Source organism: Hyperoodon ampullatus (assembly GCF_949752795.1).
Source record: "Hyperoodon ampullatus genome assembly, chromosome: 6".
NCBI lineage: Eukaryota > Metazoa > Chordata > Mammalia > Artiodactyla > Ziphiidae > Hyperoodon > Hyperoodon ampullatus.
In genome coordinates this window covers 115,856,543-115,872,481 of record NC_136919.1, presented here as the reverse complement: position 1 = coordinate 115,872,481, position 15,939 = coordinate 115,856,543, and the positions used below count along the sequence as shown (strand labels likewise).

General features: G+C 38.5%; 1 protein-coding gene across 1 annotated transcript in view; it reads right to left on the bottom strand.

The window, feature by feature from the left end:
- Positions 1 to 3,683: 3,683 nt before the first annotated feature.
- The window catches only part of CDCA2 (cell division cycle associated 2), a gene marked incomplete at its 5' end in the record, with an annotated part of 50,409 nt that continues 38,153 nt past the window's right edge, over positions 3,684 to 15,939 (bottom strand). Inside the window, 2 exons of the mRNA XM_079706093.1 lie at positions 3,684 to 5,026; positions 7,701 to 7,872. Of these exons, the coding sequence (XP_079562219.1) occupies positions 3,822 to 5,026; positions 7,701 to 7,872 (1,377 nt within the window). The 3' untranslated portion in view covers positions 3,684 to 3,821. The remainder of the gene's footprint in view (positions 5,027 to 7,700; positions 7,873 to 15,939) is intronic.

Here is a 15,939-nt window from a genome sequence, read left to right as displayed (position 1 = left end):
GACAACAACATCAACAGAAGGAAACATAGGCAAGAGGTTTAAATGGATGCTTCAATGAAGAGGATATAAGAATGGCAAATAAGCACAGGAAAAAAAAGATGTTCAACATCACTCGTCATTAGGGAAATACACACCAAAATCACGAGATACCACTGCACACCTACCAGAATGCCTACAAGGAACAAGGCTGACAACACCTTGTGATGATGTAATCGTGGAGCAACTGAAACAATATGTTGCAGGTGAGGATGCAAACTGGTGCAGCTGCTATGGAAAAGCTTGGCAGTTTCTTAAAAACTTAAACAGACCCCAGCCATACGTCCCAGGAATCCCACTTCTAGGTATTTACCCAAGATAAAGGAAAACATGTGTCTATAAAAAAGATCCATATGTGAATGTTTATAGCAGCTTTATTTATAATAGCCCCAAAACAGAAACAATCCAAATATCCATCAATTGGTGAATGGATACATCCATAAAATGGAATACGACTTAGCAACAAACAGGAACCAATTACTTATACAACATGGATGAACCTCAAAACCATTATGCGAAGTTTAAAAAGGCAGACACCAAAGGATACCCACTGTATGATTCCATTTATAGGACATTCTGGAAAAGGCAAGACTATAAGGATAGAACTCAGATGAGTGATTGTGAGGGGCTGGGGTTGGGGGAGAGGATGGACTGCAAAGAGGCAGGAGGAAACTTCTTTCCGGGTGATGAGGATGTTCTACTCCTTGACTGGGGGGCGGGGGTGTCACGGTTACATTCAAACTGCTAGGCTTAAAAGGGTAAACTTTACTGTAGGTGAATGACACCTCAATAAACCTGACTTTAAAAAGGAAAAGGAAAACAACAGCTCTTTCAATACAAATCAGGCATTATTAAGTATTTCCTCCTTGTTATGCCAGGTCTACAGCTGAAGTCTGGGCATTGGCGGGTGGAGGCAGTCAGTGAGAGAAAATGGAAGCAACATGTTTGCCAGGTCAGATCCAGAGAAAAGAACCGAATAACCATTTAATTTTAATTTCAAGGAATTTATCTTACATCGTCACGCAAGCCCAGTGTGGCATAATTTTCAATTACAAAAAACTGGAGGCAACTAGCATCCATCAGTAGGGAGATGGCTAACTACATTATAGATATCCAAATTATATCATTCTATGCAGGGGTTAAAAAGACTGCAATGGCACCAGGGCTCTCCAAAATGGTATTATGTTGAATAAAAATTTTAACTTGCAAAATGGAACATAGAGCGATCCCATTAGAAAACAACAAAACCTATGTTTACACAGGCAAAGGGTCTGGAAGAGGTTTGCCTGCTGTTACTGGTGTTGACACCTAGAAAGGTGGGGAGAAAAAGGTGTAGCTGCAGGATGCTTGCATTAGGTGGGGGGAAGACACTTTTTCATTATGCACAGTTCTCTACATTTTTCAGTAGACACATAGTACTTTTGTAATAAAAATGAGTGAAAATAAAAGTTAAGGGGAAGCACCCTTAGCAACAGTGAAAAGCTGCCCTGGTTTAAGGTAGTGCACACAGGATGAGAACTTCAGATGTCATGCTGCCATCTTCTGGAACAAGCAAGAATCTATGGGAGCAGGAAAAGATACAAGTAGAAGCCATTCTAAGGCAAAATGTCAAGGGTTACTGCGATAGAAAAGATAAGGCAAATTTTTGATTTAGCCATTAATGAAAAGAAACAGTTAAAAACACACAAGCATGATGACATACAGAAATCATTAACTTTTCACAAATTTTATGATACAAGTGAGATGGTGGATAAAACTACCTCCAAGTTGTTTTGATTTCTCAAGACTTCTTTTTAGGAAAACAGCCCATTTGTTATTTACAGATAGCAATAAAATATTCATAGTGAAATATTTTAAAACGAATAGAACTTGTAAAGTGTTTATCTTTCTAACTACAGATACTTGAAAATGAGAACAATTTTACATTTGAAAAACCAAGCCGAAAAAATCACAACCAAAAAAATCACAGACCAAAATGTCTCCTTCATCCTCACTAGCACTTTTTGGGAAATAAAACAAAGCACGTGAAATTCTGAAAATTCAAATACAATTGAGATCATATATCATACAGTAAAAATGGTAGAAAATCACAGTAATTTTAACCTTCCTATGAACAAACAACAAAAAATTTTTAAAAAACAAAACCCTCTAACGTTGTACGTTTCTGAAAGTTTTTTTTTAATGACCAAAACCAAAAAGCTTCATAAGAAGTTTTTTTTGTTTGTTTTCAGTGGTAGACATTTGCCAACCGTACCAAACTATAAATGGGGGGAAAAGCCCATAAATAATTTACATGTAAAGATAAAAGAATTTTTGAAACAATCCACCCTTTAGCAGGAGAAATTGGGGATCACTTTGAGTGTTAATGTAAAATACATTAGTCTTTAGCAGCAGGAGTTCCAGACCTATTGGTGCCAAGAAGGTAACAAATAGTCTCTATCTAAGGCAGGGGAAATGGGCGCCCAGCAGGAGCTTTCTTCCCTGTTGTGTTATTTATAGAGAGGCCTATTTGTTAACATGTTTCTGCTATCACAGGCGTAGAAGAGTTTAATGATTTAAAGGATTTCAAAGACAATTGTTTAATGATACAATGATTTACTTGCATTCACAAATTCTAAAAATATAGCAATTTAGATTTTCAAACTGCTGTCATCAAAATTGTGATAGGATATACTGCTGAAGCTTAACTGGACAAACCAAAACAAGTACTAGCTCTTGGTATGGTGAAATAAAAAGTCAGAAAGGCTGGAAAATGCCATGTTAAAAAAGAAATCAGCAACCTACCACCATGCTTCATGTTAGTAAACCAATTTTTTAGGGTCTTTTAAGTGAGTTTCTGGATTTTTTTTTTTTTTAATGGAAAACCATGAATTCAATCCCAAATTACCTGTGACTAATCTGAATGATCTGGGAGATGAGTCTTCAACTAGACTGCTTGTATTTTCACCAAAAACCAAACCCCTACTTCCTACCCCACAAAGCATACAAGAGTGTTTGTTGTGTGAAGGTCAAAATGCTTTCATGTTAGTTATTTCTAAATTATATATTCACTTTATAATGACAGATTTGCAATATTCTGGTTATTGAAAGAATTTTCCAAAATCCCATGTCTAAGATTTGGTTTTAATCTATTAAAATAAAATTTTTATTTGAGACAAAGTAAATTATTAAAGCTTCTCTTAACTTTAACCCCAAAGGGAAAAAACCAAATTTTATCATTTCCATCTTTCCTAATTGTTAAAATTTTTAACCCGTTTTTTGGGGGCAATCTTTTAAAATAAAAACATACCTCACCCCACTTTCTTTAACACTTTCAACCTTATATTACCTTCAATTTTCATAAAGTTACATTAATTCTATCAATTTGTTAAAGACCAAAACAAAACACTCTTCTCATCCAGATATAACAAGTCAATTCTAAAAGATGCTTTTTTTTTTTTTTTACAACAGAAACTCTAAACCTTCAGTGGTAAATATGTACTAACATGAAATAAAACTTAAGAGACATGCTGTTAGGTCCAAAAGCAATCCTTTTTAACAGAATACCAATAAAGCATTTATCATTTCGGGGGAGAACATGTTTAATACAATGCTTTCAGTTTGAAAGATGGAGAAATTCACTTATTTCTACTTATAAGTAGGTTCTACTCAATTTTATTTGAAACTTTTAAAACACTGAGGTTGAACAAAGGATGGGAACTGGGATGAAAGAATCTTTCAGGCATGAATGGTTGGTTACCTTCTCTCTTGCCAGAACGTTCTGCAGGGGAATGTCAGTTACTGCTTTAGTTCTCTGATATGTCTGATTCTCTCGAAGTTACTTGGAGAGCTTCCTTCTGGTTGAGAAAGGTGGTTCTTTTGTAGCCTCTCGACTGGGTGGTGTTTTTAGGATCTGTAAGTGTAGATGTACAAAAGCTCTTGCGTCTCCTCCCAGGTAAACTGGCAGCAGCAGCGGCAAAGCCCTCACTGTTTTCTTCACCTGGTGTGGAGGGCAGCACACAAGGATTTTGCCCGGAGGACCCGTTCTCAAAGCTTCTCCTGTCAAATGTACCTATTGTTCTCCTCTTGGTTCTCTGGGAAATGCCAGAAGTGGGAGGCAATGGAAGGGAAATCCACACAAGCCCTTCACTTTCCAAACCTTTTTGTAGCCTTGTGCTGCGTCTTACTTTGGTTTCACTCTTTGCTCTCTGAAAGGTTTGCTCAATGGAGTCAGATAAATCTTTATACAGTTGGGAATTTTCTAAACTAATTTCTACAGAGCTGCTCACACTGTTGGAAGGCTTGGGATTCTCGATTTTTTCCAAATGTAAACTTAGCCCATCAGAAAAAGTCATGGACTGTCTTCTGTATTTCCTTTCTCTGTGACTCACACCACGACTACTTGCTATGGAGTTTCTTCCCAAATCCTCACCTTGACTTTTACTTTCTTTCGTGTGGTCAATTAAGACATCTTCTGAACAATCACATTCTTTTTGTGAGTCGGGCATGAAATGCTTGGTCTGCAGTTTTCCTTCTGGAATGACTAAGAAGTCATCCTGGTTTTCACATTTGATGTTTATATCTTCTGAGATTTTAAAGATTTGAAAAAGGTTTTCCATATTTTGACCAGCGGCAGAAAGTTCTTGGGACCGCACAGTAAAATCAGGTTTTGGATTGTCTGATACGATGGGTGCTTCAGTCACAGAAGAACAAGAGATATGGCTGTTTTCATTCTCAGTCTCAGTTTTTAGTTCGTTTTCACTTTCCAACTTAATGGCTGCTTTTGGAATATTTTTGTTTTCATTAGTTTCTATAGTACTTGTATTTGAACCTTGCTCAAAAGTAGCACTAATAAGTGATGAGGAACTTCTCATGTCAGAGCTGCAGAATTCAGACACATCATATTTATTAAAGCCTTGAATCATCTGCCAATCCTCTGGGTTCTGAGGCAAAATATTGTTTCTCTTCGGAAGCTTCACTTCTTCAAGTTCATCATTTGAGTTGAAATCATCTATGGGCATGTAAATTAAGTTTAAATCGAATTAAGAAGTAACAGTGGAAATAAACGTTCACAAATCAAACAGGTGTCAAATTGTATTCTGTGTGTCAAGCTTTCAAAAAAAATTGCAAGACCTACCAATGCTACCCTGTACGTGTCCCCACCTGTCATTGTTCTTTCTCTTTCAGTTCTTCCTCACCCCACAGGTTAAGAAAATATGTACTTAATGCATGAATCAATAAAGCATATAACCTGAGACCACGGAAATGAGAACTGTATCTGAAACTGCTTCCTCTATTCTAATGTGCTTCCCATTCTACAAGGTCAATTAGCATGAGGCAGACACACTTCCTATCTCCCGAAAAATGAATTACTGAAAATCGGCAACATCATGCTTCTGAAACTTTTCCATCAATGTTCCCCCTTGAAATAGAAGAGAGAAAACTTGGAATTCTGGGGGATTTGAGGACTTAGCTAAAAGGGTACTTCTGAAGACACACAAGTCTTATGCCCAGTGTTTTAAAAATTAACATTAAACTGCACCAAACTCTCAAATAGAGCCCCGGTTGTTTCAATATTCTAGAAATCTCTCCCCTTCCATGCCAATCTCTGAATATAATTCACCCTCCAGGAAGACACGCCATGTGGGCCCTGCCATGTGTTTCTGGCACACGGTGTCACATCACAGGTGAAAAACACATCATCAAGGTTTTAAAGTCACATAACACAGCCTAAGTGAATCTAGGCTTTATGAGTTCTAAATCTCAGTACTATTAGAAGCCATCTCTCTGGTTATCTCACATAATAAAGTTTTTAATTGGTCAGTCAAAGGAGTATAAAAAATGTTTTAAACAAAATGAAAACTGGAAGATAAAACATAAGCTGAGCCAAAAATCTACAAAAAACATTTCAGTGTGAAAAGGTATATATACATCTGGGATTTGGGTACCTACAATCATGTCACAGAAAGCTAGAGATTAACATAGGGCAGGGGCCCCTTGGTATCAACCAACCAATATGTCAACTGGGCTCTTTATACAACTTTAAAAATTGATATTCATGTATTTTTCATGAAATTAACATACTAGAAAAGGAAGGTAGGGGAAAGGGATGGAGGGAGGAAGAGAGAGAGAAATAGGGAGGAAAGAAGGGAGAGAGAGAGAGAACGGCTTTAGACCCTCATAGCAGATGAAACCACTGGTTACTGATAAAAAGTGTTTCATGTATTTTTGAAAAGAAATTCTCTAATAAGATGCAAGATGGAAAATATACACTAACAGTCATTGTCCAAGTATCTTTGGAAAAAAGGAAACTGTTAGGAACTACGGATATAAAGAAAATAAGTCTCAAGGGAAAGGCAACTTGCAGGGTAGGGAGGTGGACAGATCATTATAAACCAGGTGGTAAAGGTGTAAGGTGAACAAAGAGTTTTCCTGGAAAGGCAGCCAGCATGGCTAAATCCTAAAGGCTAAGCAGCATCAGGCCAGATTTAAAAGAGGTGGGGTGGCTGACGTCCTGTCCCACGATGTAGCACAGAAAGAGGCTAGGGCAGGACAGCTCCGCCTCTGCTGGTGCCCCGGGGCCGGAGGAATATGTCTACGTGGGGTGGCTGTGTGTTTGTTTAATCTTTTGGGCTTTCCTGAAATAACAAGTAGGCAGAGGCCAAGAGTCTAAAATGGCATGTACCATATTCGTCCTTGAATCATATAGATCCTACATGCTACGCTGTGAATGGGACGCAGGCTATAAATATGTGGTGATTGACAAAGGCAGCTATCTTAAGAATGATTACATACAAAATTCACACACGAAATGAACACATACTCCAGCTTTTCAGCATGATTTAGTCAATTTAAACTCAAGCATCACCAACCAGATGCAACTCCAATCCAATTTTTATCTAATCAGGATACCAAAAGACTTAATCTTCCTTTTAAACAAAATTTTCCAAGTAATCAAGTTCAATTTATAAATGTTATTTCTAGAAGATGCTTAGCAGTGCCAACTCTACTGAAACATCAGAGGGCGAGGTTTTTTTGTTTTAATTTTTATTCTTAATCCATGGAAGATATACCTATTACTGAGCCATCACCTTGTTGACTTTTAGTGATGGATTACAACACCAAACAATTCATTTTACTTTACCAAGACACTTTAAAAAGCAAAAAGAAACAGGGTGAAAGGAAATTCTTTCCCCTAAAATTATATGTAATATTTTGTGCCTGAGTTTTTCTGGGGGGAGGATCCAGTGTCCAACAGGTTCTGAAAAGGGTCTAGGTGACCTGAAAGTTACAAACCACAGATTCTTTTTTTTTTTTTTTGGCGGTACGCGGGCCTCTCACTGCTGTGGCCTCTCCCGTTGCGGAGCACAGGCTCCGGACGCGCAGGCTCAGCAGCCACGGTTCATGGGCCCAGCCGCTCCGCGGCATGTGGGATCTTCCCAGACCGGGGCACGAACCCGTGTCCCCTGCATCAGCAGACGGACTCTCAACCACTGCGCCACCAGGGAAGCCCCCACAGCTTCTTTAACTTAAAATTCTTGTGGGAATAGGAGGGAAAGTTGCTATTTTAAATTTACGTACTCTTTACACAATGAATGAGAAGAAGGGAAAAAAGAGAGTGAAACAGCAACAAAGAGGGAGGAGAGAAGAGATACAATATCGACAACAGGAAAAGGCCAGGCTACCTGAACACATCCTCCAGATGCCTGGAACCAGCGGCATCTCAGATACCTCGGGCAGCTCAGGAATAGGGCTCAGGAGCGGCTTCTTAGACGCAATGTCTCTTTCCCCATATAAAGACTTCTGAACGCTTTTTTTCTTTCCTTTTGCTTTCTTCCTTCTGCAACTTTTTGAAACCTGAGAAAATGTATTAAAACACTGTAACTGAGAAAGATGTAGCGCCATGTACAATGTTGACTCAAACTAATTTTTACAAAAAAACCTTAAAGACTAGTTATTCCATTCAAAATTGTAGGAATCTCAGTCAGAGCTAAAGGGCTAGGTAGCTTACACAAAGTCAAATAAAATATGAAACAGAACTCAATTTACAAATTGTAGAGTAATGGTCTACACAAAGCATTTGCCAAAATAAGTTCTGGATAAGTGAAAAATAGGTGAGATGTTGTAGAACTGGACAGACTTAAGACATGAGGAATTTGTAACTAGGATGTGGTTACGATGACTCAGGGTTAACCTAGAATGACTTGTATCTATTGGAAACAATGGGAGACTGTTTTCTGTTCCTAGATCTGGATGAAGAAACCACAGGTGTGTACATAAAATTTGAAGATAACCCAAAGCTGCTTCAAACAACAGGTGATCTAATCAAGATGAAAATTACTAGGTCAAAATAAGATGGAGTTTAATAAGCACAAGTAGAAGATGAGGGACAGAGGTTTGGTAATAACTGATGGAAAACATAGGTTTCTATAAAAATTAAAACTGTTTTAATAACATCTGGAATGCAGTATTCAATTCCATTCTGACTGCATGTCAGTAACTGAGCACTCATGTTCTATGTTAAAAAAAGTTTCAAATGGAGAAGCCTTGAGGGAAACTCAAACACTGTATTGAAGTAATAGGTTGTTATGAGCAAAAATGAAATATATTCAAAGTCATAATATTGGAAAGAACCAGATTTTAGGTCAACATAAGGAATACACTGTTAACAATTATAGCTTCTGGAAAATGGCATCCATTCAAAGATTTACTGAGAAACTGCTATGTGCAGGTAATAATTTGCTAGGCATGAGATATAAAAACAAACAGGAAGTGGTCTTTAGGGAACTCTTGGTCTAATTTTAATACATACAGACCAGGACAGGCTCTACACAGATTGAGAAAACGGAGACCTGGCCTATGGGAGGTTTTCAAGACAGGCTCTACAGGAAATGGAATGTCTAGGCCAAGTCTTCAACAAGTGAGAATTGTTTCTGTTGAGGATGGGAGTGGCACAGAAGGGCTTTTCAAAGGAAAGAGAATGGCATAAGGAACAGGTCTAAGGGAGGCGGCACAGAGCAAAGGGGGAACTGCAATTAGCTGCACGTGGTCAGTGAACCCACAGAGAAGTGGCAGAAGAGGCCAACAAAGCAAGCAGGGCCCTTCTCTGCAATAAGTATGAGCCTGACAGCCACGAGGGTTCACCACATGGTGATTTAGAGAGTGACATCTGAGTTTGCATTTAAGAAAGACCGTTTGGGTGACAGCACAGAAACTAATGGTGTGGAAGATACTCAAGAGCACAGAAGTGGCACAAAACTGTAAGTTCCTTGAGATATTTATAGATATCCTGTAAAAACAAAACAAGAAAAAACATTCCATGGAAAAATAATTTTAGAACTCTACAAGATAAATGTTCCTCTTAGTGATTTACAATATACACTTAACGTTAAATCCTCTAAGAAGTCCTCGGTATAAATAACCTCTATATATGTTAGAAAAATGCTGGGTTAAATATTTTTCCACGAAACATTTTTTTTCAGGGAACATCTGTTGACTTCCAAGAAACAGTTGGGAAAATAACAGCATGGACAATGGAAATGGAAGCAAAGAGAAAACTCTTGACTTGGGCTCCACAGATGAATTGCAAGAGAGAAACATTTGGCTTCGTGTTAGTCACCTTCGGTTCAAATCCTGACCCTGCCACTTTACGGCTTTATAATCTTAGGCAAGTTACCTCACCTCTCTGTACCTCATTCTTCTCATCTGCAAAATGGGAACCACAAAAGCACATACCACAGAAAGTTGTGGTGAGTATTAAATATGTTAATATATGTGAAATGGGTAAAGTATGGCTTGATTCATGGTAAGGGCTATGTGTTAGCTATTCTTTTTCTTTTAAATTCCTTCTTACTATTTTGAGTATTGATATGGAGAAAAATATTTTTAATACTAAATTATGCTCTTAGTATTACTGTGTGACCCAGGCCCTAGTAGGTTGGTTAACATACTATGATCAATGTCATCAGGTTATAACCTCCAGAACAGTTTCTGATTCATAGCCCAGGTAAATCCCCTTTTAGCAGGATTTTGGAAACCTCTGTTTACATTAACTGCAAAAGCACCTGCAACAGCGCCTGGCACTTAGTGGCTTCTCAACAAACATACATGAACAAATGAATGAATGATTGTGAAAGAAAAGGTACAGTTAAAACTTCATAAAATTTGCTAACCATGATGAAAGACTAATTATTTTTTCACGGTCATGGGCCAGGAGGAGGACACCACCCAAAAAGAAAAGAGTAAAGATGAAAGCACCTGTGGTCTGTCATGAAAATATATCTAGCAATGCTCATCTCATCCACGAGAAGGTTTCATCTGCAAAGGCTAGAACCCTATCAACCTTACTGGAGTAAAATTTGAATTTACTCCAATACAAAAAGCCTTGCTTAGACTGTAATAAACAAGAGAAGCCACATGTGATTGGAATCCTCGGGGAGCCCCGTGATCTAGAAATAATGAGACTGGTTTATGACTTGGAGGAGACAAAGGACAACTGAAGATATTATACCTAAAAGGATTCTATTTACTCCCAAATCACCAGTATTTCTTCTCATACAGTGGAGGAGGTCATGCAACAGAAGTAAATGCTTACTTCTCATGTTATTTGCACAATTAAGTCAAACTGTTTTCTGAGAGTAGCTTTAAAATTATTTTAAAATAATTCATGTACATGGCAACACATCAAATTGAACAGGAAAGCTTCTGGTGAAAAGCAAACATTTCCCTGTCCCTGCCATTCACTTATTTAATGGTCCGTTTTTAGTTCTTGTGGCTGGCTCCATCTCTCTAAATAAGGGGCTGAGATTGTTGTATTTTTAAAAAATATATATATATAAACTTATTTATTTATTTTTGGCTGCATTGGGTCTTCGTTGCTGCGCGTGGGCTTCTTCTAGCTGCGGTGAGTGGGGGCTACTCTTTGTTGCGGTGCGTGGGCTTCTCATTGCAGTGGCTTCTGTTGTTGTCGAGCACAGGCTCTAGGCGCGCAGGCTTCAGTAGTTGTGGCTCACGGGCTCTAGATCGTAGGCTCAGTAGTTGTGGCGCACAGGCTCAGCTGCTCCGAGGCATGTGGGATCTTCCCAGACCAGGGCTCGAACCAGTGTCCCCTGCATTGGCAGGTGGATTCCCAACCAATGTGTCACCAGGGAAGTCCCAGATTGCTGTATTTTTAATGTTTAATAATGGGAAATTTCCAAAACCCCAAAAACAGAGAGAATAGTATCTTGAACCCCTCGTACCCAACAATTACCTCTTATAATTACTAACACATGGAAATCATGATTCATTTATAACCCCCTTCCCTCAGATTTTTTTTTTTTTTTTTTTTTTTTGCGGTATGTGGGCCTCTCACTGTTGTGGCCTCTCCCGCTGCGGAGCACAGGCTCCGGATGCACAGGCTCAACGGCCATGGCTCACGGGCCCAGCCGCTCCACGGCATGTGGGATCTTCCCGGACTGGGGCACGAACCCGTGTCCCCTGCATCGGCAGGCGGACTCCCAACCACTGCGCCACCAGGGAAGCCCCCTCAGATTATTTTAAAGCAAATCCCAGACATCACATCATCTCATCTGAAGATCCTACAGTATTTCTAAGAGATAAGGACTTTTTTTTTTCCACCAAAAAAATGAAACATTTTATTACCTGGCATTGTATTTTGTTGATTTTTTTCCTCTTTTACAATGGAGTTTTATTTCTTTTCCAGCTTTGAGATATAATTGACATATAACAGCATGTAAGTTTAAGGTACACAAGGTAATGACTTGAGATAGATAGATAGATAGTGAAATGATTACTTTTTTCTTTTTGTAACAGTGACAAATACTAGTCAGCAATAAAAGGAACTATTGATACACACAAATCTGGGCAAATCTCCAGAGAATGATGCTGAGTGAAAAAAGCCAGTCCCAAAAGGTTACACAGTGTGTGATTCCACTTACAAAATATTCTTGAAATGACAAAATGAAAGAAATGGAGAACAGATTAGTGATTGCCATGGGTTAAGGTGGGGGGTGACAGTGGGAAGTGGACACAGCTACAGACCAGAAGAGATCTTTGCAGCGCTGGAAATGTCCTGCATCTCGACTGTATTTTGATATTGTACTAGTGATATTGTATAATGGTTTTACAAGATGTCACCATTGTGGGGAGCTGGGCAAAGGGTGTCTGGGATCTTTCTAATTCTTCTTGCAATAGCATGCATCTCGAAAACGATCTCAAAATAAAAATTTAGATGCAAAAAAAAAAAAAAAACCAATGATAGGAAGTTTTCCCTAATATTTCCTCAGAGTTCAAACTACTCTAATTGGTCCCTAATTGTCTTTTTACAATTGTTCAAATCAGGATCCCAAAAAGGTCTCCACACATGCCATTTGGTTGATGAATTTCCTTTGATCTATGGTTCCTTTGTTCCCCCTTGTTATTTGGTGAATGTTCTGAGGCATTTATCCTGTAGTAGCTGGGAAGCTCTGGGTTTGGGTAACTGCAATCATGTGTGTTTTTACGTTCCTCCACTCCCTGGTAGTTCCTATCCACTGGTCATTAGATCCAGGCTTGATTCAATTCAGCTTTCATGCTTGTTGGAAAGAGCATCTCATGGAAGGTTATCGACATCCTCACTGCACCAGGAGGCTCATATTCTCTCCTTGTGTGGTGTTATTAATGGCCAGTGCTCTCAGGTGTCCAGTCCCATCCATCCATTACCTTTGGCTCCACCATTGGCTTCTACCTAACATCCAACAGCTTTTGTGAACAGGTCTTTTTGATTAGTGAAAATTCTTTGATAAAGAATCTTCCCTTATCAGTTATTTATTTACTTGAAATAGAGCTCAAATTTTATTTTCCACTTTCTGAGAAAAACAAAAACCCTGAAAATAAAAAAGAGTTGATGCCCTAGACAGCTTCTAAGGTGGCCTTTAAGTTTTGCTGTTAGTTTTTAATTATGAGGAAATTGTTTTTTCATATTTGATGCCAGTGTTTTAATCCATTGCAATCGTTATCTCTGATGGTCACACTGTCCTATCTTTGGTCAGCGGAAGGCCCTTTGGAATGATTTTGTGTCCTTTAACATGGCTTCCTTGCTTGCATACTGGTCCAGACCTGGGCTCATTGTCTACATTTGCCGTTGTAAATCTGAAAGCAGCCATTTCACTAAGGTAACGCTGATGCCTTTTAGTTGAAATGGTAGAGATGGTAACATAGGTACGAAGGATGCTCAGTGCTTCTATGCCCTTACCAACAGACAGAGCTAGAAAATTATTTTAAATGGGTAAAAGCACGTGTTCATGACACTTCCAACTCAAATTTAGCCTAACAAGGTTTTGAATTTGATTTCAATTTTATCTTGTCTCTAGTGAAGAGTCTTGATTCCTAATGACAGTAAAAAACATCCCCACAAAACCCTGCTTATTGGCTTCATTCTAGATTGAATTCTTCTATCAGTGAGTATTTCATAACTGTTTAAACTTTTTGTGCAGTTATTTTTGTCCTTAGGATACATCCCATTTGGACTTTTCAAACTTCTGATTTGAAAAAACTCTTTATGAGGTTAAGCCACCGACTTGATACAGTCACATGTTTCATTTTGTTTTCAGTTTTTTTTAATTGAGCTGTAATTGTTCCATAGTCACGCAGAACATTTACACAGTTCAAAGTCAAAAGTCAAAAACACATTCAAGGAAATCTAGCCTTCATTCCTTCCTGTTCCCTCCTCTGTCTCTTCTCCAGACAGGTAACCAGGTTTTATTTTGTCTTTGGCCTATTCTCCCTTTTTTTGTAGTTGTTTAAGATTATATATATGTGTATTGATATATATATATATATATTTTAAAATGCTCCCTACTTCCTTAGATAAAAGGTAACAGATGTTTGCCATATTAGCTGCCATAACAAAACACCAGAGGCTGGGTGGCTTAAACAATATTCATTTATCTTCTCACAATTCTGGAGGCAGTAAGTCCAAGATGGAGGTGCTGACAGGGTTGGTCTCCCCTGAGGCCTCTCCCATGCGCAGACAGATGGCCACTCTCCTGAAGCCTCTTCTCCCTGTCTGTGCCCCGCACCCCCCCAGGCGTCACCCTTTGTGTCCAAATTTCCTCTTATAAGGACACCTATCAGATTGGATTGGGGTTAGGAACCACCTAAGGGCCTCATCTATTAACCTAATCACCTCTAAAGAGGCCCTATCTCCAAACACAGTCACATTCTGAGATACTGGGGTGGCGGCTTCAACGTACGCATTCTGAGAGAACACAATTTATCCCACACCAGGTAGCTTGCAACTTTTTTTTCTTCACTTAACAGTAAATACATCCTAGCATCACTGCATAGCGGTTTGGATCGTTTCTCTGCTATTTTCTACATCTACAAAAGACTCATTTTGTGAACACACCAGTTTATTCAACAAGCCTCATGGACATCTGATGGACATTTGGTTTGTTAATCTTTTGCATTACAGAGTGCTGCAATAACTAACTTTGTACATATGCCTTTTTGGTTTTTTGTCATTAGATCTTTGTGATAGATTCCTAGAAATGGAATTGCTGGGTCAAAGGGTAAATGAAAATATTTAATTTGGCTTGATATTGCCAAATTGCCCTCCACAGAGATTCACACTACCAGAAAACGTACAAGCGTGCCTATCTCTCCCCAGCCTCGCCAGCAAAGTATGCTGTCAAACTTCTGGATTTTTGCTAATCAAAAATGGTAAGAAACGGTATCTCAATGCATGTTAGACTCACAGTTTTCTTATGGTGAGTGAGTCTGAACATGTTTTCCATGTTTAAGGGCCCTTTCATTTCAATTTTGTGAACAAAAATCTCTTGTAGATTTTGATACGAACTGCAAAAACATTTTTCCAAGTTTGTCCTTTGTCTTTTAAATTTTCATATGGAGCTTTTTCCCCATGCATGTTCCATGCTGTTTGGGTCAAATGGAGCAAAATTGACCAATCTTTGACCTCACTGTTTCTGGTTTTTGAGTCATATTTTGTAAACTTTTTCCATTTCTAGGTTATAAAGGAATTCATGCTTATGAATTCTACTGCTACTTCCAAGTTAGCAATTTTATTTTCAAAACTTTTCCAGCTTTATTATGACTGACAAATAAAAATTGTACTTATTTAGGTTTCACATGACTTAAGGTGCACATGATGACTTAATATATGTATACATTATAAAATGATTATCACAGTCAAGTTAATAAACACATCCATCACCTCACATAGTGACCACTTACTATTTGTGTGTGTGTGTGTGTGTGTGTGTATGTGTGTGTGTGGTGAGAACACTGAAGATCTACTCTTTCAGCACATTTCAAACTACGATACAGTACAGATCTCTGCTGCCTCCTTACCATAAACCATGAGGCTATCGCTTACTTAAACTAAACCTTCCTCTTCCCTATGTTAGTTTTGCTCCTTCTCTTGGTTACCTTTGAATTTACATTTCTATTTCTTTTTAAGAACTTAAAAAAAGTATATCTTGAACCCCTAATTTGCAAGATGATAATTTTAAAAACAGCCATAGTGCTTACTTACTTACCAGGCGTTGTTTTAAGCATTTTACATGTATTAAAACTCGTTTAATATTTCCAGTAAGCTTAGAGAATAAGTACCATTGCTACCTCCATTTTAAAATCAATAGAGAAATGAAGAATCCTGCCCACCATTTTACTGCTGGAAGTGGCCGAACTAGGATTTAGACAGGGTGTCTGGCTCCAGCGCCTGAACTTTTTAAACCACCATACTGTTAGTTGTTAATACCCTCGCCTTTCACCTTTTACATTATTAGGTCCCTGTAAACATTTTTCACTGCTCTGCCAAGGACAGAGCTCTGATTCCTTCTCTTTCCTCTGGCACCTCCTCTAGATGATTCCTAATACTACAAAATATCCTTTTACTTACACCCCATTGTTGCTTGAAATCAC